Source organism: Dysidea avara, chromosome 7 (assembly GCF_963678975.1).
Source record: "Dysidea avara chromosome 7, odDysAvar1.4, whole genome shotgun sequence".
NCBI classification, from domain to species: domain Eukaryota; kingdom Metazoa; phylum Porifera; class Demospongiae; order Dictyoceratida; family Dysideidae; genus Dysidea; species Dysidea avara.
The window spans coordinates 3,625,741-3,652,628 of NC_089278.1; the positions used below are offsets into that span (position 1 = coordinate 3,625,741).

Genomic DNA, 26,888 nt, shown 5'->3' on the forward strand with positions numbered 1-26,888 from the left:
ATTACTGTAAAGGTTAATCACACTTAGCAACAGTTGCCTAGTAACTATTGCTATGGCACCAAAGAAACTTTTATTGTATCCATAGATAATAGACACCCCATACTGGATCAGAAACTTCTAAGCGCCACCTAATCTATCCGTGCTTCGCGCCCCTTATACTGTACACAGTACCAGGAGTAGATTTTATAAGTACATGTTTTGCTTACTGGTGAGTAGTAGGTGTACTGCTATGGAATATAAGGTTTGGCCTATTCATAATGGGTGTACTGATGTGTATTAGCTAGAAGTTTGACAAGCGCGAAAGGTTGATATGAGAGGCAGGATTCATGAACTCGACTAAACTGCAGCGAATATACCATGAAACACATACCAGTACACGTAGCACTAGTAACAAATAAGCATCAGCCTTAAACTAGATTTGTTAACCCCGCCATTTTCACAAATATGTTCAAATGCTTTTTGTATGGAAAGTGCCTATACCAGTAGTAAGCCAATCGCCACCCAAGAAACAACTTAACTTACTAGTTAAATCAACCGAGCTGTATCCAGACAATAAAGTAGAATTTTTGAATGAAAAAATGTGTTTCAAAACTTCAGGTGCAAAACGTGGATAGTCTGGTAGTTTTGTATGGGCACTATACGTGTGTTTCCAATCCAGGTAGGGATGTCTATTATCTATGCTGTATCTATAAAATTTAGCATGTAATTCTTCTGATCTGCCATAGATCATGTTTGCAAATAAATCAATAACAGCTCCAGCTGCAGAGTTGTAACATATAAACCACAACATGTGTAACAACAAGCATATGTTTGAGATCATAATATAAAAGCATTCAGCACATATAAAGGAAATACAAGCTACAAAACAAAATAATCTAAGTGCAGGACCGGGCCATATAAAACTGGCTTTACAAAAAAAAGTCAAAGGTAGTGGCTAAATATGGCTACAATATAATTATGATATAAATAATGACAGTATTCACAACCCTAGTTTTCATCCTGGCCACTCATTGAAGACTGCCTGTGACCTAATTATTTCATAGCCTGGCCGTTATGAAGTCAGGAAACTTTCTCTGTTGTAATAAATTAAACTCCTAATTCTTCTGGCAACTAGGCCATGCCGATTTTTTTACAGTACATACAGTTCTTGGCATAGGTCAAATTATAAGGAAAACTTTCCAAATGTTTAGGTCATGCAGTTTGCATTCAGTGGTGATGAGTACTGTATAGGAGGAAATTAAATTGTTCTGTATACTGGTGTAATTATCCTCATCCGTGCAAATTGGTACAAGGAATGAAGTAGTTGACTGAGAAGACTTACAGAAGCAAACTAAATCTATATGCAATCGGTTTGTATAGCCTAAGTCAAATAGCAGGCACAATAGGGGAGTATGACATGACTAGGTGATATGCATGCATATGGTTGCCTCTTCTGGAAACAATGTAGATTGCATGTGCTTATACAGGTGAATTGACATTACAAGCCCAAAGGTAGGGGAACCCTCATTTTAAAAAAAGGTTGACTATTTCAGTATAAGCAGTTATTTTTAGTGACTGAAATGTAGCTTTTAGCATTTATTTTCCTCAGGGGGCATCAACATGCTTCACGCACATAAGTATAATCCTGACCACACAAAGACCTACTTTTTTTATCCAAAGAACCTATATATATCTGATAATAATCTGGCTATGGCCTTCTGGGGCAGCTCTAGAGGGGTTTCTGAGGTTTCTGGAAGCCAGTCACATTCAGATCAAGCCAGTAATAGAGCAGTCAATCACTCTAATAGGCAGTCGCAGTGTTCAGAGCAGCAGTGTAGCAAGCTATGTAGGTATAATTAAGGATTTTTATATTGATATTAGTATAATTCATCATGTAGAGAGTTCAACTGCAAACAAATCACTTGTAAAGAGTTCAGCTACAAACAAATCATGCTGTAGAAAGATCAGCTAGAAGAAGTCACCTTGTAGAGAGTTCAGTTACAAAGAAACCACCATGTAGAGAGTTCAGCTACAAACTAGTGACCCTATAGAGACATCAGCTAGAAGAAGTTACCTTGTAGAGAGTTCAGCTACAAAGAAACCATCATGTAGAGAGTTCAGCTATAAAAAAATCACCTATAGAGAGTTCAGCTACAAACAAATCACCCTGTAGAGAGATCAGCTAGAAGAAGTTACCTTGTGGAGAGTTCAGCTACAAACAAATCACCCTGTATAGAGAGTCAGCTAGAAGAAGTCACCTTGTAGAGTGTTCAGTTACAAAGAAACCATCATGTATAGAGAGTTCTGTAATACATATATGTATTATATATATATATATATAATCTGTACATGTACTGATAAAATCAGAAATATTTAAAGTATTTGACATCTGCTTCATCTTTTCTTCTTCCTGTGGTAAAAAAAAAGAAGCCCCAAAGCCGGCCATAGGCTGGCTTTGGGGTATACAAATACAGAAAGAAATGAAATCTAATTCAAAACAGCCAAGCTATAAAAAAAGAGTGCGACCCTCAAAAAGGCTATGGTAAAGATGTGAAATCCAAGGTGGCGGCCAAGGAATGGCTGTGATGGTAGGTTAATGGTAAAAATTTTAATAACGACAATTCAGGTGAATTTTGTTCCAAGACCAAGCGGCACCAAAATTCACCTGAATTGTCGTTGTTAAAATTTTTACTATTAACCTACCATCACAGCCATTTCTTGGCCGCCACCTTGGATTTCACATCTTTTTTCACCATAGCCTTTTTGAAGGCCACACTTTTTTTTTACAGCTTGGCTGTTTTGGATTAGATATATAGTACAGCTACAATTCAACACAAAAATCGTATTGAAAAATGATTCCTGAATGAAACAACAATCATCAAGTTATAACTGTCATTTCTATTGGTTAACACACCTGTTTGTCTGCTGTACTTGACTAAAGTTAGTGTGTACATTATGTTATGACTTCTATGTCATTGTTTGGCACTTGCTCCATGCATTACCCTGATTGTGGGTCAAGCTAGAATAGAGGCAGAGTATAATTGTGACAACTGTAGTAAAGCATCTGAGTACATGGACAATACAGTGTGAACATTGTATGCGTGCAAGCAATAGCTAAGTTGTCTGAAGATGTGAGCAATGTGTTTTGCAAAATTGACATGTAAATAGGGTCAAAATGCTGATTCTTTGCCAGCTGGTTTATGAACAAGTCTTGTGGTAGTTTGGTAAATGAGGCTATTGAATCTACTAGTCTACTATTCAACAAGACACTGGATAGTGCAGTTGACTCAGTTCATACTAACACAACAAGTCAATTTTAGCAATCTTTAATTGCCATGCTCACATCATGATCATTTAGATACATCCCATGCATTCCACCACTGTAAGGCCAAGGGCAGCTCTAGGCTTTTTAGTGACTGGTTTCTGATCAAAAGGGTGAAGATCAAAAGAAAAGGGTAGCTAACTTAACTGCATACTGAGAATAATTGCCCTCCACTGTAGCTGAACTCTCTACAAGGTAACTAACTTCTTCTAGCTGATCCCTCTACAGGGTGATTTGTTTGTGGCTGAACTCTCTACATGGTGGTTTCTTTGTAACTGAACTCTCTACAAGGTGACTTCTTCTAGCTGAACTACGTAGTTGAACTCCCTACAAGGTAACTTCTTATAGCTGATCTCTCTACAGGGCAATTTGTTTGTAGCTGATCTCTATACAGGCTATATACCTGTTTCTAGTTGATCTCTTGAATTCTTTTCAGGGTGACTGCTCTATTAGGATGACTACTCTATTAGAGTATCTCGATCTTGCACTTGCTACACCACCCTGGTTGTAGGATTGATTTATAAACAGGAAGTACGTATACGTGCAGGTGCACATGGTTGTGTTAGATATTATAATGTTATGTTATCACTACTATACACTCATGTATCAAGCTCTACCAACCATACAATCTAGCCACTTCACCCAATCACAAAGATCAAAATCAATACTCATGACACAGCCAGTCTCCACTATAGCATACCCCAAGTTTATTTGGGTTGTATATTAGTTGAATGTTAGTAAGGGAAGTGTAAAGCTGGACTGGCATAGAGTTTTTGGGTTTTGAGGGTTCTTGATGGTTAAATTTTTTCTTTTGTGGAATTGGTTGGGAAACTTGACGTTTTTTCCAACAAAGATATAAATGGTTAGTAGGGGGTACGGCTTGACTGGCATAGATGGTTTTATAACATTTAAATGTTAGTAAGGGAATGTACAGTTGAGGTTTTTGGGTTTTGAGGGTTTTCAGTAATACTTGAATGCTAGTAAGGGAAGTGATGCTCCCACAACATTTTATTATTAAACTGGATGTTTAAACGTTATTGGAGATATGCTTGTTGTATGGCACATGATCTATAGCTGGCCGCCTTTGCTTGGACAATGTGTTTCATCACTCTAATTCTAGGAATGATTGGTGTTCTGTTGATATATATATTCCTTATGTAATGATGTGCAGGTACAAGTCAGTAAACTACTATCAAATTGCCATGTGAGCATCTGGACTAAGTGGATATATCCCTTGTTGCTGCCTACTGCTATATATTTGAACATCCCTGATACATGCATATATAGGTGAGTTGACATATTGTCACGGTTGGAGTAAACTTGTTGCTATATTATACTACCCCCTGCAGCATTACTGGCACCAGTAATATTCCACACCATCTACCTCAGTGTTACCCATTCATCAAACTATCATGTGATGCACTACTTTGGGCTAGTCTACCGATTATTTTTCCTGATTTTGTTAGCACTGGATTGTTTGAAGAACTTGTACGGTTCTGTGGATACAGACCAGACCAAGCTGGTTATTGCCAGTAAGATGGTGAAAGTGATAGCCAATGACCTACTACACTTGGTGCTAGTACTCACCAGTAATCCCACCATCACATTGTTGTTAACAACATAACAAACCCATCAAACCGGTATTTCCTAGCAGTGTTGTTTCTAGTGGTGGACTGGTGGTAGTAGTAGAGAATGAGTCTGACTCTGAAGCACACTTTCCAATGATCACTGCAAACAATTGAATTATAATTGTCAGTAATAATTGATCAGTTTTTATATTTGTTACTTTTGGAAATTTTTGTAACACTATATAATGTTGTTTCTGTGAACCACGTTTGTGAAGCAATATTGTTTTGTATCATTAGTGTACTTATGATGCCATAAACTTCAATAATGGCTACTTCTCCATACAGTAGATTACAAACTATAATGGTGGCAGTTTATAAATTTTGTACAATCAGACAATCATGAACTTAGTAAAAAATAATAATCCCCTTTAAGGCATCTATCTGCCCTGTGCCCTGAGTTGTTATCCCCCCATTTAGAGCTAGCATCAGTTTACACAAGCTGTCATTCTCAATACATTTGTTGTAGACTCATCTTTCTTCCACCAAGCAGCACAGTCGAACACATTGCCAAACACATCAGTGCATACAAGACTAAAGATTGGACTCTTGGCGACAGGTGATAAGATCTCCAAGTCTCATACAAGTATCGTTGTTAGAAAAGAGATTTCATCTTACTCATTTCATTTCTATTTAAAAATTTGATTTTTATGAAAAATATTTTATGTTGCATACATTAATGTTGTCATGGTTACATGTTACACACACTCTGATAGTACCAGTGTTTGAGTTAAAAATTGTTCTACTTGTGATCAATTGTAGTTGTGTCTGAATTGGAATTTTTGTCAAATTAAAATTATTACAAAAAGGAATAAAATTTTAATTTCATTCATATAATATAATATTTTATTTCATCACAATGTTTTTCTTAAATACCTCTCCTCCGCTTTTTTGATATTTTGCATCGCTAACAGTAAGATATGGACCTAAAATGATAAAAGCAAAATTTGCTGAGTACTGTTGTACTACTGCAAACCACGTACATTTTCCTTATGTTTTTTAAGCTCTTCGTGATATTTCACACAGATTCGATAAACAAATGCCAAATCTCTACCCGGCTCATAACTGATGTAGGTGGGTGGTTCAGGACGATCTGAAATACTCTACAAAACAAATAGGTACACACATATCCATTGGGTGCATGTAATGCTGCCATTACACACAGAATACATTTACTACCGTAATCAGGATGATTCTCCCAAAACTTTCGACTACACATACAGCACATGATAAGTATGGGCCATTGGTTAAGAGCAGTAACAGTAGTATATTGTACAACTAAAAATAACAGTACGCCACTGTACATTCATAATGCCTAATGACCAATTACAGCATTTTCTATCCTTGTCATTATTCTTACCGAGAGGTTGTCGATGAACTTCTTCATTCTCGCCATATTCCCCATCAAGTTTTCATTCAGTACTACCATGTACTGCTCCTGTAGGAATAGCAGCAGGTCTTACAGGATCTGCCAACAATGTATTCTCTGCCATACCTTTGCTTTAAACTCCACTTGGTTGGCAAGGTTCTGTAAATACTTTGCTATTAATTTTAGTGTCCGTTCTGCAGTCGGACTAAGAGTATCTGGACAAACAGACAGACAGGTAAAAGAATAACCACCACTAATATCATACCTGTTGTTAAGTTGAACAACTGAGGTTTGAGAAGAGCAGGACAGATCAGTCGAAGAAATAAAAATCCCCTGAAATCATCACCAAAGAATAACACATATGCATACACACACAGAGACACACACGCACAGACACACGCAGTAACTCACCCAACTGCTCTTGTTTTACAAGTGGTGTCATCTGGCCACTTTTTACTAACATCATTCTGTAAGTGGTGGAAAATATGCCTCAGTGGCCTGGAGCATGTAATTTATAACTAAAAAAGGCAAAACTTTGAAAATTCTTACGGTGGACAATCGGCCGCTGTGTTCAATATTAAATTGACAGTAGTTGTGATAAAATATTGCAATCTCTCAACATTCTTGTCTTTGCTATCATCTTTGTCCATCATGGTTGGGTCCAACTGTGTCAGCCATTACAAATTAACAACACAGAACACTTGAGAGGGTAGTCCATGTCATACCTCACATGATTCTGTACTCTCTTGCACTTCTCGGATTATACCAGAAAGAATAACGTGTAAATATCTTAAGCATTTCAGTTTCATGTACTGGTCCATTAACATGGTGGCAAGACTGCTTGCTCTGAACAGCGTGCCTTTGTTTGCTGGAGAAAAGTTACATATACAGTTAAGACCACCTCTCTAAAAAGGCCAGAATTTAACTGAAGAATTTATACACTAATCCTCATGTCTAAGACAGCCACCTGTCTACTGAGGCCAAGAAAGTTTGCCCAATTCCCCAAACACATAGCACATAGCTACAGCATACTTCAGGAGGACATTTTGGCATAAAGGTGGGTTACTGTATTTGACACTGTACATTTCATTATTTGACTCACTTTCCTGTTCAATCACTCGTTGATTGCACTTGATCAACTTGTCTATGATCATGTCCGTATCAAGGTAAATATGCACCAGCCGAGATGCCAACTCAGCATGATGCTCCTTACAAACTTTGACTAGTGATTCCAGTACATCAAGGTTGTCCTTAAGCAGAATCTGCAGCGGTGCAACAATTCTTCACTGACTATACAAGACATCACAAACTGACCTCTTTAAGACTAGAATATTCTCTGGTAGGAAGAATCACCTCGTGCTATAATCAAATAACCATACAACATATGACTGTACTATTAGACCATTTGGCGCTGTAGTCAAATAATACTGTGCACTCTATTAGAGTATTTTAAGGTGGCAGTCAAGTGGTTGTCTACAATGTAAATAATTTTTTGAAATGCTGTTATCTCTCTTCAGGGGAAGTCTACTAGAGATACAGAACAACAACACAAGAGGTTTCCTGAAGACTGTTTTATCTTCAGCACTATATTATAAGATGGTTTGTTTATTCGAAAAGCAAGTTTATAAACAAAAGCAAAATGATAATCGTCCCTCCTGGTAACCATAACACCATTATGTTCTACTGCCAGCATTGGCACTACAAATGCATAAAACTTACATTAAGCTAAAAAAACTAGTTCCACTGCTAAAACACATAGCCTCAGTGCGATGGCTATACAAAGTGGCTATACAAAGTAACATTTGTTAGTTATCCATCAAAAAAGTTTGGCTTGTTGCGATGAGCTGTTGTGGAAAAAACCTGTTCAACAGGTATAGTGGCTAACAGTTACAAAATCAATGCACATTTCACAAGGACATGTTTGACACATCATTCTGTAGGTCTCTACACATGGAGCACCCCAACAAGGATTAATTCCACCATCGTGACTAATCAAGGCACACCCACATATTATTTGCAAGATATTATTACACAACAGCTGGATTCATAGGTTATAAGGTTTCTAATAGCAAGGGCACCTGTTGTCCGCTTGACCACCACCTCAAGAAGTTTGGCAGATAAAAGTTTGGCAAATTTCCTTCAATTTACCATTTGATAAACCTTAGTCCCACCAAATTTTCATCATTTGCAGTTATTACTATTGTGTTACATGTTACAGTACACATATGGCTATTCTAAGGCTTACATTGAAGACAGCAGTCACTCTTAGAGAGCCCTTTGCCCTCGGTGTCAGTTGGTGCCATTGGTCATACTCCTGACAGTCTGGTAAGTCTTTAAAGCTTATTGTTATCTTTCCTGCATGAAGAACATGGCAAGTAGCAAATACATGACACTACTGAATCGTACTGATAATGATATTACATACATACTTGACTGATAAGATTTATAAAAAAATTATTTGTATTAAAATTAGGGCTGGGATGAAGCTTTGAATGTTTTGTGGATTCAAAGGTTAAGCAAGCTTCAAATTATAAAAGTATAAAGTGATAGATAATGCATGGAAAATGTCCTTATCGCCATTAGTTGGTGTTTACCTATGCATGATTGCAGTATAGCGGACATGCCCATTTGCAATCGATTGATCGCGTCATTCAGTACTGCTGCTATGCACTTTCCAAATGCTTACAAACTTATTAAATAGGTTTAGAAAGATAAAACTTAAGAAGGATGTGCATAAATACAAGAAAACCTGTAACTTGAAAAAAGCTAACACCGAAGCTTCGAATGTTAGAACATTTTATTAGCAAATGTTTGAAGGTAAGTAAATTTCAATATTTATCCCAGTCCTAATTAAAATCTATTGTGAAATCTACAACAGATACTTTGGCAGGTTTTTGCTGCAACAAAGAGACTTGCATTTATAAGAGGCAGGTGTGTTTTGAATGGGACCAAAACTTTTGTACTAATTTTTTTTTTTTTTCCTATCAAGTATTCAATTGGAGAACTGGTTTATAGTACCTAAAACAAAAACAGCCTTGGGGCTATAAAAAAAGGGTGCTGCAAAGCAAAGTAGAATCGATTAAAAGTGGCCAAATGACAATCTAATTTTAATAACAGCTGCATGTGTATTTGCTCTAGTTTTATTATAGCTATAGCTAGATACAAAGAGAATGGGTAATACCGTATTCACTTGGCTGCAACTTAACATCAGTCCTTGTTCTTACCAGTCATGTTGCTTGATTGATCCTGCTTTGCTTTGCAGCGCCCTTTTTTACAGCCCCAAGGCTGTTTTTTGTTTTAGGATATCACACATTTTTGTCACTGAGTAATATCAAGAGTTAATAATTGAGAGGAGAGTGTCCAACACAATACAGAGCCTCTACAAATGATGTAGTGTGATTCAAAGGGATTCCTCTGTGATTTGTAGTATATTCTATATGTGAAAATTGTTTTAATTATCACATTTCTTTGTTCTTCTCATGTACAATCATCACATTTCCTTTTTCTGGCAGTGTGTACTTGTTAACATGTCTGAGAGAATCCCTTTGAATCACAATATATCATTTGTAGAGACTCTGTATTGTGTTAACTCTTGGTAATATCAATCAAGATAAAAAAATAATATATCAAGCTAATAGTTTCATACAAGCCACCTTTGGTTAACACAACTGTGTGTATTGCGCCATAGCTTGGGACATGACCAAAGAATTGGTACAGATAGGCAGGTATTGCAACCTCAATAGGGTATGGCTTCTAGGCACCAGTAAAACCATCAGAGCAAAGGACATTTCTCGACAGGTGAGAATGTACCCCAAATTTCTTATTATTTTTGTAACATATCTTGAAATGCACCGTATATTGGGCTGTGTTAGCTACTTCAAACCCATCATTAAATAACAACCAAACTGATAACAAATACTTGAGAATAGCATGCGATAGCAAGTTCACCGAGTTCACCACACTGATTCACCTAGCGTTGATGGCAAATAAACGGCCGAATTCACTGACTGTAAATAAACGCTACTGTAGTTAGAGGTGCCTTAAATTAAAAAAAAGACTGCAATATAAATCAGCAATTAGCGTAGGCGATGTTATGATCTTATGAGCTCGCTTATGGAAATTAACACACCACTTCCCAGAAAAACGGCAGGTCATAATCGAGTGAAACTACTCCATATGATTAATTACAGATCAAAGATTATCCTACGAAGCACAACAGTGAATAAATCAAACTTTGAGAAAATCGCTTATGGTGGCTCTCACAAGAGAGGTGGAGCTCCAAGATTTGTACTGAAGAAACTTAACTAGCCAAGGAACTTGTGATAGTAAATCCAAAGCTGTGGAACTAACATAGTCTAAGATATAAGTGTCAAAAAATGGGCGGCTCGCGCTAACGAGTATGTGAAGGAGAAGAATATGACATTTTCAGCAAAATATTATGCAGCATTACTAAAATGTAACAGGGATTACTTACTTAGTAATACACTTATATAACAATATACCAAAGGTTTTGTTGTATCGCGAGGTTTTTTTTTTACACAAAGAATGGTTTAAAGGTGGGTTTTAGGTGTGCATTCGTGTAAATAACTCACGGTAGTCGCACACCCCACTTTCCTTGGCCGTGCGACTCACTACCGTGAATCTTGATCACACAAATGACTGAGACACCTAGTGGTGAGTTGAAGTATTTTGGTTCATTATTTGAAGGTAAATAACACTATGCATGAGTGGGTCAATCAATCAAAAAAAAAAAAGTGGCTAACACAAAGGCTATTTACTGTAGCAAGAGTAAAACAAAGCCTCAGGCAGCAGTATGAAACACAGCTATTGCCACTCAACAAACCAGTGCTGGGATGTCTATGCACCACTCGGGCTATGTAGGCTTCTGGAATTTTTAAAGATACACCTTTTGGAGATTATGGCGTACATGCATGTTTGTCCAACACCTGATACCATACAAACCATCACATAAGTCATGCAATGGATACTGCAAGTTGTGGGAAGAGTTATGATTGTGGAGATTTGTATTTGAACAGCAGGCCTTGAGAAACTATTTTTGAAGAAACAGCCCTTTTCAATATATCCAACATAAAAATCCTTTTAAAAATTAGTAGCTAATGTAAGGCCTAATTCTAAACATTGCATATCATCATGACAGTATATGACACGAGCTGTACTAGAGTCTTTGGATACACAATTACACATGATAACATAATATCGATACACAATTACACACGATAACATCATATCATGTAAGTTACAAACAGGGACAACTTTCAGTAAAATTTTGTAAATTCTAAAAATAATATGCTCTGAGCAGGTGAAGCAAAAATTTGTACTTCATGATTGAAGTAAAGATGGTTCATTGTGTGTATGGTTTTCCAAGTGGTAATCAGCACTTGCTGCTCAATACTGTGTGCTACCATACCACTTCATAGCACTGAAGGAACTGGTTATCTATACTAAATGTGAATCACTATAGCAACTGGTGCAAAACATTTGGTCACCCAAGCTGTATAACATCTTCTGTTACCAGAATCTAGATATAAGGTCCATCACTCACCAATGAGATTATCTTTTGCCGCAATCCTCGACCTTGTGCTGCTGACTGCGACTGATAATGCTGTCAAGTTACGGGGGAGATCCCTGTACAATGTGAAAAGGTTGACCTTATGATACGTGGTGACATCACACGTACACACCACACACACACACACACACACACACACACACACACACACACACACACACACACACACACACACACACACACACACACACACACACACACACACACACACACACACACACTGGTGTCATCACTGAAGCAGAAATACTTCTAAATTGTAAATACAGTGACTCATAAGTTAATGTACCACTCTGCGTGGGCAGTTCAAAGGCACCGCCAGTGCCATAATTTGTATATTGCACTGCTGCAGACCGCAGCGAGTGCATTATAACTTATAACGCACTGGTTGCGGTTTTGTAGACCGCATTATAAGTTATAATGCACCAACCGCAGTGCAATATACAGATATTGCACTGGCTGCAGTTTTGTGCAGCATAGTACAAGTGCCGGTGGCGAAGACCACTACGACACCTCACCTAATAAGTGGAAGGACACTTCACAGATCACTCGAATTCTTTTATAGCCTGACATGTAAAGGTCGATTGTGGGCCATAACGTCACCAATACGTATAATGTTTACAAGCAGCCAATGGCGATCGAAAAAGCCAACGCGGGTGGCCACAACTCTAGTCTACATATATATAAACGTACTTATATACCTTACTAGTCTGGTGCCATCTTAGCCCAGATTAAACTGTAGTCCACTTCAACAATGACTCAATAAAACAAATATATTCTAAATAATACTAACCTTTACGTTCGATTGTGGTAACCAGTTTTGTCATGCCACCAGATTCGAGTTTAGCCAGTGTGAATAGTAAGAATTAGACTAGTATCGTTTAGTAGTTGGGTTTTGTTTACTTAAAACGTCTATTTAGCTACTTTTTTTTCGCTCGAGGGAATCACTATGGCGATTAGTCTGTATGGCGATTGAGTGATCACGCTGGCATGTTGAGCACTACATAATGAGAGTTGAACAGCGAATGCAGGTTAGTGATATAACCCATAGCATACTAGCTTTCAATATCTCAGGTGGCTGCAGTACTGCAGGGGGAACGTCATCGCAACGTCCGGCTTGGTTACCCACAATCGATGTTAGAAACCTGGTCTTTATAAGTGTTATAGCTGTCTTGTGAGACTCTCCCCACCTATTAGGTGAGTATACATAACAGTTATACAACGTGCACTCGTGCTCTGCCTGTATAAACGCACTTGCCTTCGGGCCTAACGGCCCTCAGGCTCGTGCATTTATATCAGGCAAAGCACTCATGGCCGTTGTATAACTATATAATATGAACTTAATGATGAATTGTAGCTAGGAAAGGAAGATAGTACAAGATGACAAATGTCTTGATTCTTTACCACATACCAAGACCAATTGGACAGAACAGCTGTTACCAATCATGCCATATAAGGTAAAAATCTCAGTTGAGTTTTTGTCTTTACCTTGATGATATATTTCTTACGTGAACTTCTGTGTTACCTGTGATATGTAACTGAATTCAACAAAATCTGGTTTTGACACACACAAAGTTTCACTAGGAGATATGGCAATTTTAAATAATCATTGTGAAATAATTTTGATTTCTGTGTCGAGAGCTATGCAAACAAAATATAGAGCTTAACCGTTTGACGTCACACTAAGTATTTTCTTTATAATTACAGGTTATCTTCGTGAATGCGTGAAGCAAGAGTGAGTTACAAGCTGAAGAATGCTAGTGAAAATAAGAAGCTGTGGTGCATTTGTTATGTTATTCGTTGCTTAGTAATATCGCTTTGCAGCTGGAAGAAACAGGGCCATTAAACTCCAGCTGCTCGCTGGCTTGTACTGCTAAGTTAACCCAGTCCCCTTTATTCCTACTCTTCAATGGGCTATTACTATAAGTAACTCAATTGGTGTAACGATCCCCCCAAGTCTTTCTTCAATTGTGCAAAATCACAAAAAGTTTCATTTTCTCACATGGGTCCCATTGCCTCAAAAACATGGTGTCTAGTAACTATTACTAACTTAAAATGACGCAGCTTGACGTAAATGGATAACCTCTATTGGCTATCACACTGTGTGGGTGTATCCTACAGTACAGCAGTACTTTCTCTATATATCATATAGTAATTAGAAGGTTTTGGGACTTTTCTGGCTAAAAATATCACCCTAAAAAAAAAACAGCCTCACGATACCTTCATGGTGCCTTGGCAGTATTGGTTAGGTATAATCAATCCTAAAAGTGCCTTCAGTACGATCTGCAATGCTTCCAAAAAGTTGCTACAAAATTTACAAAAATATATTTCATGGAATTTTCTACTGCCTGACTGACTAACTAATGCATTCAGACAAGCGTAACTCAACAATGGTTAAGAATAAGGGTTGGGTTTTCTCACTGTTTGATGTCGCTTTAGCCTGACTGGTGTCTTCTGGTATACTGCAATATGTACAATGCATGTTTCATGGACTTACCTGTGTCCTCCTTTGTGTCCCATTTATCTTTGCTAACAGCACAAGGTGTCAATTCACGGCACCAGCACATGATGGCCTTGCTTTCCTATGTTTGATGGATACCACCTGAGTTTTCCTGGATTGATTGCAGAGGTCCTTCTCCTAGTTCATTTGTAATGCTGTGGAACGGGCTGAACATACCCCTGTAGCTGAAAAAAAAAAAGAAAGTGTAATGGCCACTTCACTACTTCTGTAATTGATAGATGGGGCGCATGTTCAGACAAAAACAATAAGCCTGGCATCATTTCTTCCATTCTAATGTCGTATGCGTGGGTTCACCAGTCCTAACAATGTTACAAAAAAAAGTAATCAAACAAGTATAAGAAAAAAGTAAGAATTTTAAGTTCGATTAGGGACCATAGAAAAAAGGTAGTGAAACAAGGGAGGTCATCTGCTTTCTTGGAGTGACAGCTCTCTTCATTGACATTATACAGTGTACATATACCTACATACATACAAGTTGCAGATGTTGGTATGATAGAATTGGGACATATGGCAGCACACTGATGGTCCACTGACATCCTGTGTCAGTGGCCGGAAGCTAAATTGTAGAGTGATTAGCTACAAAGTTTACTTACTAGTCTAAGATTACTTAAAAGGGGGGGAAATTAACAGTTAAAGGGAGTTGAAGTTAAGTTGGTGAGGGATCTTTGAACACTTTGAGCATGTTCACCTGAAAATATATCCAATCCCTAATTCAGTTGTGGGTATTGACTGGAGTAGGGATTTAATGTCCACTAGTATATCTTGTCCACTAGTATATCTTCCTTGTTTTACAACTTTTATTAAATTCTTAATTTTTTCCATATACTAGATAAGCTTCTGATGCCCAAAATATGCCCTGTTTTGGATAGCTCCTTTTGCAAGGGTGATGGTGGCATTAATAGGGGTGGTGGGTGGGTGGTTGGACTTAATATATGAGTAGGAAATGAAACAGGAAGAAGAGCGTAATCTAGAGGTCCCATTTGGGCTCTTCATGGATCCTCCATGTACTGAATGGTGCCAAACCTCCACTCGTGGCTTTCACAGGGTCTGATAAAAGCTGCAGACTCGACAGTTCTGAAGAAAAGATAAACTGGAATTAGTGTATTAGACCAGTAATCCATTTCTGGTTGAGTTTGATGTTGTGTGCGTGGATTCCATGGAAGCCAGATTATCTCAAATCCGGTTACATATAGTTATGAACTTAACTGATGACTGGCTGTGAAGAAATTAGAGCTAATCATGTCTCTATAATACACTTAGTCAGTCAGTCAGTTGAAAATTCAGTACTACTAGTAAAACTATATAGTGGGCTCATCCTTGCATTTAACACTTGAAGTGGAAGGCGAACTATACAATCTGGGCTACTCAAATGACAGCTAAAGTTAGGGCGTGTTCAGAGGAAAGTTTGAGAGTTATTCAATCCTTGTAAAGAACACAGTTCAGGTTACTCCAAGATGCCACCATTAGGTTTCCCAGACTTATCAACCAATGATAATTGCCTCTCCAAAAGTAAACAGGTCAAAACCAACTGGCACTAGCCTAAAATGGTGTTGGTATGTCTACCAGTGCCAGTTTTGAACCAACTGATCAATATGCTGGAGAAAGCTGTTGCCTGTATGGAGAAACTTTGCAGGGTTGGGACCAAAACGTAGTGATGCAGTCAGCCCAGCCGTTAATGACGATGAACCATATAATGCAAAAAAATTACATGCCAGGGAGATCTGCTATGACACCATAACTGCCCTGCCAATGCCAGGCAGTCTACCACTCTGAGAGTTCATTGGCTGATGGATGTGTATGTATACAGTGAAACTTCACTTAGTGGCCACCTCATTAATGATTATAGTGGCCACATCTAGCAAGTACAGATGTATAGTGGGGGGAGAATTTTTTTTGTGGATTGCCACCAACCAAAATTTTGATAGGATTTCTTCTGAGTTGCAAATTTCAAGGGGGATACTTTTTATGGATAACTGCCACTCCACAAAATCACACAATTTTCCCTGTCGAAAAACCCCTGCTATACTGTATTACACTGATTTAATTTTCGTCACCTCATTGTATAATGACAGTGGCCACATACTGCAGAACCAAACTGGTAAGCTGAGCAGGCAGTAGGTTAAAAGCCAAAGAATCACTGCATAACTTGTCCTAAGTACCTAATTCAGTTGCCAAAAATATACTTCATGCTTTTACAAGCCAATCCCTCAATGAAGCTGTGATAATTGGTATACTATAAAGTTCTATAGTGTTTATGCCAATAATATTGTAAATTCCTGTTACAGCAACTGACCAGTTGTTCATTTGTGAAAACCTCGATAACAAGGCCACCTTGTCTTATGGCCCCACTAATGAGGTTTTCAGTAATAGGTCCACAAAAATATACTTCATGCTTTTACTTCATGCCATAATTGCCCTATAGTGTTGGATAATCTGAGGGCAAATGCTTAAGCGTTGCCACAAGCATACCACTGGTACCACTGGTACCACTGGTCTGACTATTTTCTGTACTCAATAGAGCTCTGTTTGATTTAATCTTCAGCATTCTCGTATAGTAATTGATGATCTCTTTCTCATATTATGTTTCCCTTGCTATCAAAACACTGAAGGAGTATACTTTATGGGATACTTTGCAATATCTGAGCACACTTGTGGTTGGTAAGCAATACCAGATATCTGTTGATGCCAAATATCAACATTAATAACTTGAAACTATAAGCTGAAATAATCAAATAGTGAATGTTTGACTTCGGCTCATTTGAATTGTACAACTAATGCACACTGAGACCAAAAAATTTGGCCTGGTACATTTTCACTATAAAATATAGTTTTCTTTATAAGAAGTAAAAAAGTATGAATCCAGCAAGGAGACCAACTGGGATCAAGCTACCATTAGAACTGTGAACAATACATCTCAAAGACTTATACATGCCACAATTGAAGCATTCATTTTTTCACAAAAATTATAATTTACAGTGTACTAATTGGCACTTATTTCACTGAATAGCATATCACATTCAATTGTATTCAACCACCAGTGAACATCAATACACAGAAACCTGTTGCCAGTAACTGCAGCCAATGCCACACACGATTAGCTGACTAAATAGGTGACACCTGCTACCGTCACTACTTATTCAACAAGGGTTGTGTGTCATCCGTCTGTCTGGAATTACCAAAAACTGTCAACATATACCACTTTGGTTACTAAACACTCCATGAATACTTTTTCTTCTTCTCAGAATTCGTACACGCTGGTATAGACATGTAGTGTACACATAGGGTATATGTTACCCAAAATGTTTCTAGAAGACATCACAAGCATCTGCTAAAGTTTATGAGCTCAAGAACGAAGTATATGGAACAAGTGATCCTCAAAATGCACTACAGTAAAGTACATACAATAGGAGGTGGTGAAGTGGAATACAGTTGAGTACTTCCAAGAGTTCATAATATATATACTGAGGAGAGTGTCCTACTCTCATGTATCCCTGTAGAAGGGCACATCGTGAAGTTATGACGTAACGACAAGACGTTGTGGTTTTGACGTACAAGCAGCCGTAAAAGTGCAAGAATCGTTAGCACCGTTTCACACTCACGACGCTCAGGATAGCCATATTCGTGAATGGCCTAGCAAGCAACGCCTACAAAGCGGTCTTAACCCATGAAGGAACGATTGTAGTTCAGTGAGAGACGCTTAGAGCTGGAGTTAATTTGGTTGCTAATGACGTTGTTGGGCACGCGTTCAATCGATACCATGTTCAACTAATGACATCATTAATTATACAAAGAGAAACGGGCAAACTCGGAAATGTTAAGTCATAACTTCACAATACGCCCTTCTACAGGGGTATATGAGAGTAGGACACTCTCCTCAGTATATATATATATTATGAACTCTTGTTATTTCTGAATAATAGATCGTTTACTGGAGCTTACAGGCACTATCTGTGAATGGCATCAATAAGGTGTTAGGGACACTGTGTGGTGTTTAAAGACTGAATAGTTTGAAGGAAGGGGCATCAGTGACTAGGAAGGAAGCCACAATGAGACTAGCTTTACTAATGCAACCCTGTGCAAGCCTGTGCAGTACTGTCAGCTTTGTGCCACAACAAACAGCATGTGAATGAAAACCAATAAACAACACCCATATTTGACAACTATTACAACACTACCTCTCAGAATGACACAGGATGTAGAATGGAACAAAAATGGCTGTGTTATCCAACTTTAAATCCATTACCTGGTGTTCCACATGCTTCCTTATGCTCTATTCATCATCCCAATTAGAACACAATATAGCCAATTCTACTTCCTACACATGGGTGGTTTCACTAGGCTGGTGGCCAGTAAACAATAAAATGATAAATGTTTTTATTCAATCAAACAGGACCATCTCATCATTGTTATAAACTGATTAGAAACATTTTGTTGCACTTTAAGTAGGCAGCAGCACATAGCAGGAATATTAAATAAACATCACCCCACCTTGGAACCTCTGTGTGAACTTATCCTCTTAAATGTGAGAAGCCACAACAAAAATGCTTGTCCATACTACGGAAGGGTTACTGAGCTCTCACTTCACAGAGTCTGTGAAAAGAGGCTTCATCAGTCTTGCCAAGATTTAATAATAGCAGGTTACGTACTAGAGTGTAACTGTGACATCCAATCCATATGAGATAGAATAAACCTGATAGTTTTCATTTGCTATGTATAGAACACATACACAGATGTCAAAATTTTATGCTCCTGTGAAGATGATTCCAACACCATGCAGTATGCTAATGTGAGAGATGGATAGCCCATCATCTCCAAATTGTACATTATAAATGTCAGCTGACATGAAGCTGTATCAGTGTAGGTAACAACAGAAGCTCTTCATGCATACACCCAAAAGTCATGCTCTGCTTGTTGGCTGGTGACACAATGTACATACAAACACCACACAAATACAAACATGTACAAAACATGCACACACATAACTGCACACACACAAACACACACATAACTGCACACACACAAACACACACATATATGTACACAAACAATGCACACATATACATGAACACACTACACACACATTCGCTACACACGCACAGACACATATGTGTGCATGAACTCACATAAAGTTAAACTGCTCATCAAAATTGGTAATCATCTGAGATGCCTTCCTTGTACATGCCACAGGGATCTCATCAATGGAGACAGTACAGTAATAAAATGGAACAGCCTTTGCTAGTTTACAATCCTTCACATGCAACGTCAATGACCACAACTCTTGCACATAGTCCAGTGGTTTCTTGTTCTCTGGTGTTGAACGCATGATTGAACTGCGTATTGCAGACTTCCATTCCTGGAACACACAAAGTTCCCCAAGCATTCAACAAGGACCATGTATACATCATCATTGTTTTATTTGTGCTAATATTTCTCTAGGCTTCTATGAAAATAATTTACAACTGATTCAATTGATTCCTTTTGACTATAAAACCATTTAAAATGAATACCTTCCTGCTATACAAAGCATGGCTATTATTGAAATGCTAAATAAAGCCCCTGCTTCTTAAGTACAAATTACATTACAATAGACACAACATACCCTGATAGTATCTTCTGAATCTGACTGAAGGTAGCAGTAGTTGAATTCTGTTAAATATTTTTGTGCAACAACAAAACACTTTGGCCTGAAAGAGGAAACAAAACAAAAAAAACATGTCACAATAGGCTATCAAATACCAAGTTGTCTCACTTAATACTTGGGTGGACATCCAGGATTTGACAATGGCTCAAATCCAGCAATCCCTTAGCTCTGTGTGACTGTGTACACAAGGGAATAAATACAGTATATTCAATACACAGTTTGTAGAGAGTTCATACTTGAGCATTATCATAAATGGTGAGCTGCTGGCCTTCCCATTTCAACACACAATACTGTTTCTTCTTCCATTTAGATCCAGTCTTTTTACCTACAGTATATAAAGCCAATTGACTACTAGCTTTGCTAAGAGTAGCTGCACTAACCTTTCTTGACATCCAAATACCCAGATTTGTCCTTGGGGTGGTTATCCCCTCGGCTGAGGATGAAGCTGTTTAAATGCTTCCTCTGACTGGTTTCACTGTGCACAGGAGGTGGCACGGCTGGTAGCGGCCTAGCAGGTGCTACTTGACGCTACAGAACACACACAAATAATGACTCTTATAACACAACACTAAAGAGGTCTCTGTTGGAGACCTGAACCCAATGGTTAGTGTCTGTGTGTCAGGGTCAGTAATTAGGAAAACAGGAAATAGAAGCCCCACAAGTGTCAATGTTGCCACACATTAGTATGAAGTAGAGGTGAGTCATTTAACCAAATTAATCACATTACCATATATGGTGTATATACCTTTGGTAATGGAGCAATCAACGTCTGGCCAGCCACAATCTCTTCCTTCATGTATCGTTCTATGATATGCTCCAGACTACATGCAGCACGTTAGAGTACATGATATGGTGTTGTTTGTAGTTAAGTGACAAACCTGGTGAACTGGCGATTACCGCACACGTAGTAATATGAGTCCCTGTCAATCAGGAATCTCTGCACTCCATCTACCGTTCTGCAGAAAAAAAATTACAATATTTTAACCTACAGAGAGAGACGCACAAACACATACACAGATAGACTACACAGACAGACGCATGCACACTTACCTAACAGCCATTGAGTAAACTCTGCCTTGTGTGCCTCTTCCTTGTGACGGTCGAACCAAAAAACTGCCCAACACTCCACCTGAAGTGTTACAGCAGTTATTACTAGGTACACAACATCAGCAAACAAAAACTAACGATCTATCAGATCTTGAATTGCTTCTTCTCTCGACACAGACTCATAGAACCATGGTTTACCATAGTAAGGCTCAGTACTTGGCTGCCAAGTTGGATAAATAATTAATCAAATGCATCCTATGGTTCCTGTGGTGTACACACAAACAAACAGATACTTACACACTCTTCCATTATGTTGAGAGGAATTAGTCCACTCTCTCCGGACAGTTGGGAGCTACCCCAACCCCAGTCATCACTAAGCCTGTTCTTCAATACAAACACTTCATTGAGACTGATACTGAAAGTAAAATGACAACAGAAGGGAGTGTGATATTACAGACTAAAAGATTTCCATTACAAAAACGATAACTATAGTAACACAATGGTGTAATTGTAAAGTGTATCTTCCAACCCTGTTTCCATTTCAATTCATCAATAATCAATGCATTACCAACTAAACAGCAATGAATTGCATTGTGTGTACAGTAGTGTGGTGTGTGTGGGTATAGTGGATGTACATGTATAGTGTGTGCAGTGTGCATGTAATGTATATATACTGCTAGTATTACAAAATAGTAGGCGATGGTGAGAAGATTACACAAGTACATCAGCCAAAAGCCTTTATCACATACATAGCTGCAAAAATTCTCCCTAAAATGGGCTCACTCTGATTACCAATGTCAATTATGATTCTAAACAATTATCTCAACCATATACCATAACAAATGTCCTTCAAGACTTCTGGTAGCAATCCTATTAATATGTTCTCTCTGTGTGTTGTGTGTGGGATATGGTACATTTCTTACTTAAGCTCATCACTGTTGGCGTTCCTATTGTGACTTGCAGTTGCCCTCAGCAGAGAATAGAGTGGCACATACTGTCACAACACAAGAAATTATTCCACTCATTCTATTTAGTTACTAGCTCACCGAAGGTGGTGATACTGGATATTTCAAGCACTCATTCTCAAGAATACACGAGCAGTTTGTGTAAAAACCGATCAGATCTTCCAATGAATCAAACTGCCTACCACCTATGTAGTAGTCACCACAAGATGCGTTGATCTTAAAATGATGTATGATGCTTGTATTACTGAGAAAGGAGAGTGTGTATTCGCCAGGCCGTGTCTCACTGTCTCTGATCAAATAACAGCCATACACGTTCTTGTCTTCCATTCTGCTCTGGGCAAGATGTCTACTGATCATTCCATGGTACCACCTAAGTAACGAATAGCCGCACTAAAACATTAGGATCACTAAGTTCAGTCTACGCTGTCTACGTGGACCCTCATGACATTTCATTCTAGTACACACCAATGGTAAAGACACTCACGATTCTGGAGGAGGTGCAAACAAATTTAATTCGACGTCTTCATCTCCGACGCTGCTGTCATCGTCAGAATATAAGTCCTGGTCGGGGTCGCTATTTAATACATAATCCGGTAGCTGAAAGTTCTCTAGCTTGAAGTACACCGGCTCCGGTAAGCCGTCATCTTCCCCGTAGTGTGCCATGATTAGCACGTGAGCTACATTGACGTCACACGAGTACCATGCTTTGGATATGAACGTCCATCGAATACGATTTGTGCCTTTCAACGCTCAAGCTATCAACTGTTTGGCGTTTACAGGAAGTGGAAAGCTGGTGCTATCGAGGGCGGATGGTAGTATAGAGATATGGAATCCTGCTGAGAACTGGCTCCAAGAGATAGTGATACCTAGTGCCAAAGGATCAAGCATTGAAAGCCTTGTGTGCTGTGGAGATAGGCTATTTACTGCTGGGCTGAATGGCTTAATACAAGAATGGGACACCGGTAGGCAGCAGCCAGTCGCCATGGTGGAGTCATTTGGGGTTCCTATTTGGTGCCTAGCAGTTAATCAGAAGAAGGAATGCCTGGCTGCAGGTTGTGAAGATGGTAGCATCAAGCTGTACTCGATTGGAGAAGATAAGGGAGACCTCAGTTACATGAAAACTTTTAGCAAGCAAGAAGGAAGAGTGATGTCTCTTGCTTGGAGCAAATCAGGAAAGTACTTGATCAGCGGAGGAGTTGACAGCACAATACGCAAATACAAGGCAGCAAATCAGTCGTGTGATCTACGGATAACGCTGGATGACCACCAAGTCTCGAAGAACACAATTGTGTGGGACTTAAAATGCTTGGACGGACTCAGCATTGTTAGCGCACTGTCAACTGGAAAGTTGCAGATATTTGATGGCAAGATGGGTACCCTGATACAGTCGTTTGAATCTCACATGGCAGATATACTAACTATTGCAGTTAGCACAGACGAGCGGACACTGTTTGCATCAGGCATTGACCAGAAAGTGGTACGATTGCAGAGGATAGCAAGTGGACAATTTGTGGCATCAGAATCAGTTCTAGTTCATACACACGATGTACGTGCATTGGCCATATCTTCGTCAAACCAACTAGTGTCAGGTGGCATTGACACACAACTTATTCTGTACAATCTAGAATATTTCGGGGCAAAGAAATCAGCAACAATCTTTCCACCATTTTCCCACCATTGCCTACACTATCAACTTGTTCATGACATACTGGTAACTCAACAACCAGCTTGCCTCCAGTTTTGGAAACTCCAGAGCATACCAGATGATATTGACACAGAGACTACTCCATACCATCCTAGTCCAGTTCACCTGCTGAAGATTAAATCTTCTGAACAAGACCACATCAAATGTTTCACAATGAACAGTGAAGCTACACTTTGTGCCATAGCAACCAGTGCCAATCAAATTTGGATTTACCAATTGTCTTTGAGTGACTGTAAAGCTACCAGCCTCACTAGACTAAACTATTCAGCACATAAAATGACATTTGTGCAGCAAGATGAATTGCTTCTCTGCTCTACCGAAGGAGACATTGATTTAGTCAAAGGCACACACTACACTAATATGGCCAAAGTGATGGAGAACACCAAGTACCTACCATCGTTAATCTCAACCAATAATAGTAGTCAACTTGTGGTGTTGTGTTATGTGGACCAGCCTGGGGTAGTTGTTGATGTTGTCAACTGTAAGATCATTAACCATATCCCAAAGTTATCCTCACTGGTAACTGCTGTTTGTTTTTACCAAAACCACATTGTGTTGTGTTGTGCCAGTCACGATATCTTCTGTTACAATTTCATCCAAGATAGACTAAAGCAGTGGCTGAAAGCAGACAACAGTTCCCCACTGATGGGACCTATTAAAGGAGTATTCTTTATACAGTCACCCAAACCATTGCTAGCACTCTACAGTCACCAGAGTTTAGCGTTGATTGACTATAAGCAGTTCGAGCAGCACAAATCTGCAGGAATGAAAAGAACACTTGAAGATAGGAAGTGCTCTCCATATCAGTTGGGCAATTTATCAGTGTTCAATCATTTCAACAATATATTGTTTGCTAAGGCAACAGAGCAGGGTGGACTGTGTGTGGTAGAGAAGCCATGGGAGGACATATTGGCTATCCTCCCACCTGCCCTGCTAAGGCACAAATATGGAGCCTCTTAAGTTATGTCCTTCACTTAACTAAGTATTATTGTAACCCACCCTATGGACCTCTGTAACCATGTCATTAATTCTGTTAACTGCTTCTGTTACACACCCTAACACATATATTACACACAATTTGAAATTATCACATACATACAATGTACTTTAAGTCTTTAAAAAAATGAAATAGACCTTTGTGTTTTAATGGCACTCATTCTTATATACAGGGTGCTTCAATTGTTTGTGTTCAGCACCTTTTAAGGTGAGCTTGTTCCTTGTATAAAACTCAATTGCTTCTGGGACTGTGCTAAATGGCTTGCTGAACTGTCCAAGTACATACATGCCATTCTTACAAGCTATCTTAAGATGCATGAAACCAGTGGCAAAATTCCTGTGAAAAAGAAAATAAACAGCAGTAATAACAAACTACTGATAAAATTTAACAAGGAATCAGATTAGTAAACATTTAGAAAGGTCATATTTCCTTGGGATAATCATATTACTTTACAGGAAAGCACTTAAAGAAATTTTGGTAGGGACAGAGCTATTATGCTGTCAGGTGAATCCACTCACTGAGTATTTAATTAGAACCACCTAAAATGTGTTGGTAAGCTTCACTACATTGAGGAAGCTGTGCATGTGTCGTAGATCCTTGGCTTCCATTATAGCCACAAGGAGTTTATCAGGTTAAACACCAACAGTAACAATGCAAGACACAGTCCTAAAATTGGAACACCTATATTAATAATCTCCTTACCGAATTGAGAGTGAATAAGGATCACTAGAACTCTCACTGTCACGGACCAAGAAACTAAAATCTGCTTTGTGTCTGAGAATGTCTTCGGCCTCGCTTCTGCTCAGCTTGTAATGATACCACCTACAACAGATACACAGTGTGTAGTGTGTTGATACAACAAACAGTATGATTCTCTTACGGTTGTTCATCCAGAGCTAGGCTAGCATTTATTAGAGGTGCACTGGAGTAACGGATAGGCAGAGGAGGTGGAGTAGGGCTAAGTTCCTCAGAACTTGAATCATCATGCAGCGGGAACTGCTCCACTGGTTTAAGATAAGGTGAGACATTAACAACAGTATCTGATAATCTCTTTGTATCACAGGGCATTGAATAGTCACTTACAACACTAGTCTTGCAAGAAACAGTACGTCTTGGTGGTACGCGTACTTTAGAAACATCATCTTCATCAGGTACAGGGGATAATAGCTTTGGCACCTCACTGGTTTGTTTTGTGATTTCAACAGGTGGTTTTGGCACTGGTCTCATTGGAGGGAGAGGAGAGATTCTGCCTACAGGCTTTTCTCGGCTCTTTTTATGATAAACGTTGGGACGCTTCAATTTGTCCCACGGCTCCTCGTAATCATCACTATTAGCATCTGGTGATAATGGTGGTGGGCTCACTGACGTATCACTTGCTGAGGAGACATTTTCCTTCTTCTTATAACTACCACTAGTTTTAATGTGAGGGACACTGGAAGAACCATGTGACCTTCCCATGACAGCTGCATCTTTAGTAGTATACTCCCATGGCTCAGTGTAGTCTTGCTGGGGCGGTCTTGGTACGTGCGAATTTACAGGAGATGGACTCTTAACTTTACCATGTTCTAAGTGTCCATTTGTCTTTCTGATTGTATCGACAGGCACGCTGTATATCTGAGTAGGTTTCTTAGCTTGAAGAACTTGATCTGAAGAGTGACGTTGTCTTTGAGAGTCTAGTGGAGTTACATAATCGATTCCTGGTTTGCTTTGCTCGACCTCTCCGTTAGAGGCCGTTCTCTTAAATGCTATAGTTCTTGCTTCAGCTAAAGCCGAAGACGAAACTGAACGAGGAACTTTACTGTCATGTTCTTGGGTCTTTCTACCACCATTTCTGTTTAGTATAGGACTCCAGTCTATTCCAAACAAATGTTTTTTACTTGTACTACTCTTCGATTTCTGTGAGCCACGAGAAACACTTCCATCGTTGCAGTCATCTGTCAATCCGTTAGCTTTCTTTCCATCTAACGTACCTTCCTTCTTACTACTTCTCTTGTTCCAGAAATGGTCCTTCGGCATTTTACTCTACAACTCTACACTTTGATTTTAACAACTAATAAACAAACCTAACACATTTATTCACTTTTGACCATGAACTTCCGTACAAAGCCTTACGTCATTTTAGTCCAGACC

The 26,888-nt window shown here is 38.8% G+C and overlaps 3 protein-coding genes and 1 long non-coding RNA gene across 5 annotated transcripts; 2 read left to right on the forward strand and 2 right to left on the reverse strand.

Annotated features, from left to right (window-relative positions):
- The first annotated feature begins 145 nt into the window (after positions 1-145).
- LOC136260086 (uncharacterized) lies at positions 146-5,052 on the forward strand. Its single transcript, XR_010703416.1, has 3 exons — positions 146-208; positions 4,473-4,588; positions 4,651-5,052. It is a non-coding gene; the product is annotated as an uncharacterized lncRNA (long non-coding RNA).
- A 495-nt stretch (positions 5,053-5,547) lies between these two features.
- Positions 5,548-22,765, reverse strand: LOC136261633 (ras GTPase-activating protein 1-like). Of its 2 annotated transcripts, XM_066055668.1 has the most exons (25): positions 22,541-22,763; positions 22,138-22,426; positions 22,015-22,085; positions 21,389-21,506; positions 21,230-21,311; positions 21,095-21,173; positions 20,923-21,000; positions 20,790-20,865; positions 20,425-20,572; positions 20,281-20,369; positions 20,153-20,220; positions 20,003-20,087; positions 19,527-19,756; positions 11,859-11,941; positions 8,541-8,650; positions 7,610-7,654; positions 7,398-7,557; positions 7,021-7,163; positions 6,845-6,960; positions 6,707-6,793; positions 6,561-6,628; positions 6,422-6,510; positions 6,287-6,364; positions 5,910-6,029; positions 5,548-5,852 (listed from the first exon to the last, which is right to left on the reverse strand). In XM_066055668.1, exons 1-25 carry the CDS (start codon positions 22,717-22,719, stop codon positions 5,781-5,783), a joined length of 2,763 nt encoding a protein of 920 aa, XP_065911740.1. In that variant the 5' UTR covers positions 22,720-22,763; the 3' UTR covers positions 5,548-5,780. The 2 variants fall into 2 exon arrangements, with proteins under 2 accessions (XP_065911740.1, XP_065911741.1); XM_066055669.1 differs by lacking the exons at positions 5,548-5,852; positions 5,910-6,029; positions 6,287-6,364 and having other exon boundaries at positions 6,420-6,510; positions 6,707-6,762; positions 22,541-22,765.
- LOC136261636 (U3 small nucleolar RNA-associated protein 4 homolog) lies at positions 22,475-24,908 on the forward strand. The gene has a single exon (XM_066055672.1). The coding sequence runs from the start codon at positions 22,769-22,771 to the stop codon at positions 24,719-24,721; it is 1,953 nt and encodes a 650-aa protein (XP_065911744.1). The 5' UTR covers positions 22,475-22,768; the 3' UTR covers positions 24,722-24,908.
- On the reverse strand, positions 24,790-26,862 carry LOC136261637 (SH2 domain-containing adapter protein F-like). The gene is made up of 3 exons (XM_066055673.1): positions 25,639-26,862; positions 25,461-25,580; positions 24,790-25,094 (listed from the first exon to the last, which is right to left on the reverse strand). The coding sequence occupies exons 1-3, from the start codon at positions 26,772-26,774 to the stop codon at positions 24,905-24,907; spliced, it is 1,446 nt and encodes a 481-aa protein (XP_065911745.1). The 5' UTR covers positions 26,775-26,862; the 3' UTR covers positions 24,790-24,904.
- Positions 26,863-26,888: the final 26 nt, after the last annotated feature.

What these genes read in the sequence shown, in the direction of transcription:
- LOC136261633 (XM_066055668.1), bottom strand. Translation starts at nt 22,719, where the DNA reads ATGGCACACTACGGGGAAGATGACGGCTTACCGGAGCCGGTGTACTTC. An exon ending in GTATTTGGATGTCAAGAAAG is followed by an intron (nt 20,370 to 20,424) that starts GTTAGTGCAGCT and finishes TATATACTGTAG; the next exon opens with GTAAAAAGACTGGATCTAAA. An exon ending in AAGTGGAGTTTAAAGCAAAG is followed by an intron (nt 6,365 to 6,421) that starts GTATGGCAGAGA and finishes CTATTCCTACAG; the next exon opens with GAGCAGTACATGGTAGTACT.
- LOC136261636 (XM_066055672.1), top strand. Translation starts at nt 22,769, where the DNA reads ATGAACGTCCATCGAATACGATTTGTGCCTTTCAACGCTCAAGCTATC.
- LOC136261637 (XM_066055673.1), bottom strand. Translation starts at nt 26,774, where the DNA reads ATGCCGAAGGACCATTTCTGGAACAAGAGAAGTAGTAAGAAGGAAGGT. An exon ending in CTAGCTCTGGATGAACAACC is followed by an intron (nt 25,581 to 25,638) that starts GTAAGAGAATCA and finishes TATCTGTTGTAG; the next exon opens with GTGGTATCATTACAAGCTGA. An exon ending in CCTTATTCACTCTCAATTCG is followed by an intron (nt 25,095 to 25,460) that starts GTAAGGAGATTA and finishes TCTTTTTCACAG; the next exon opens with GAATTTTGCCACTGGTTTCA.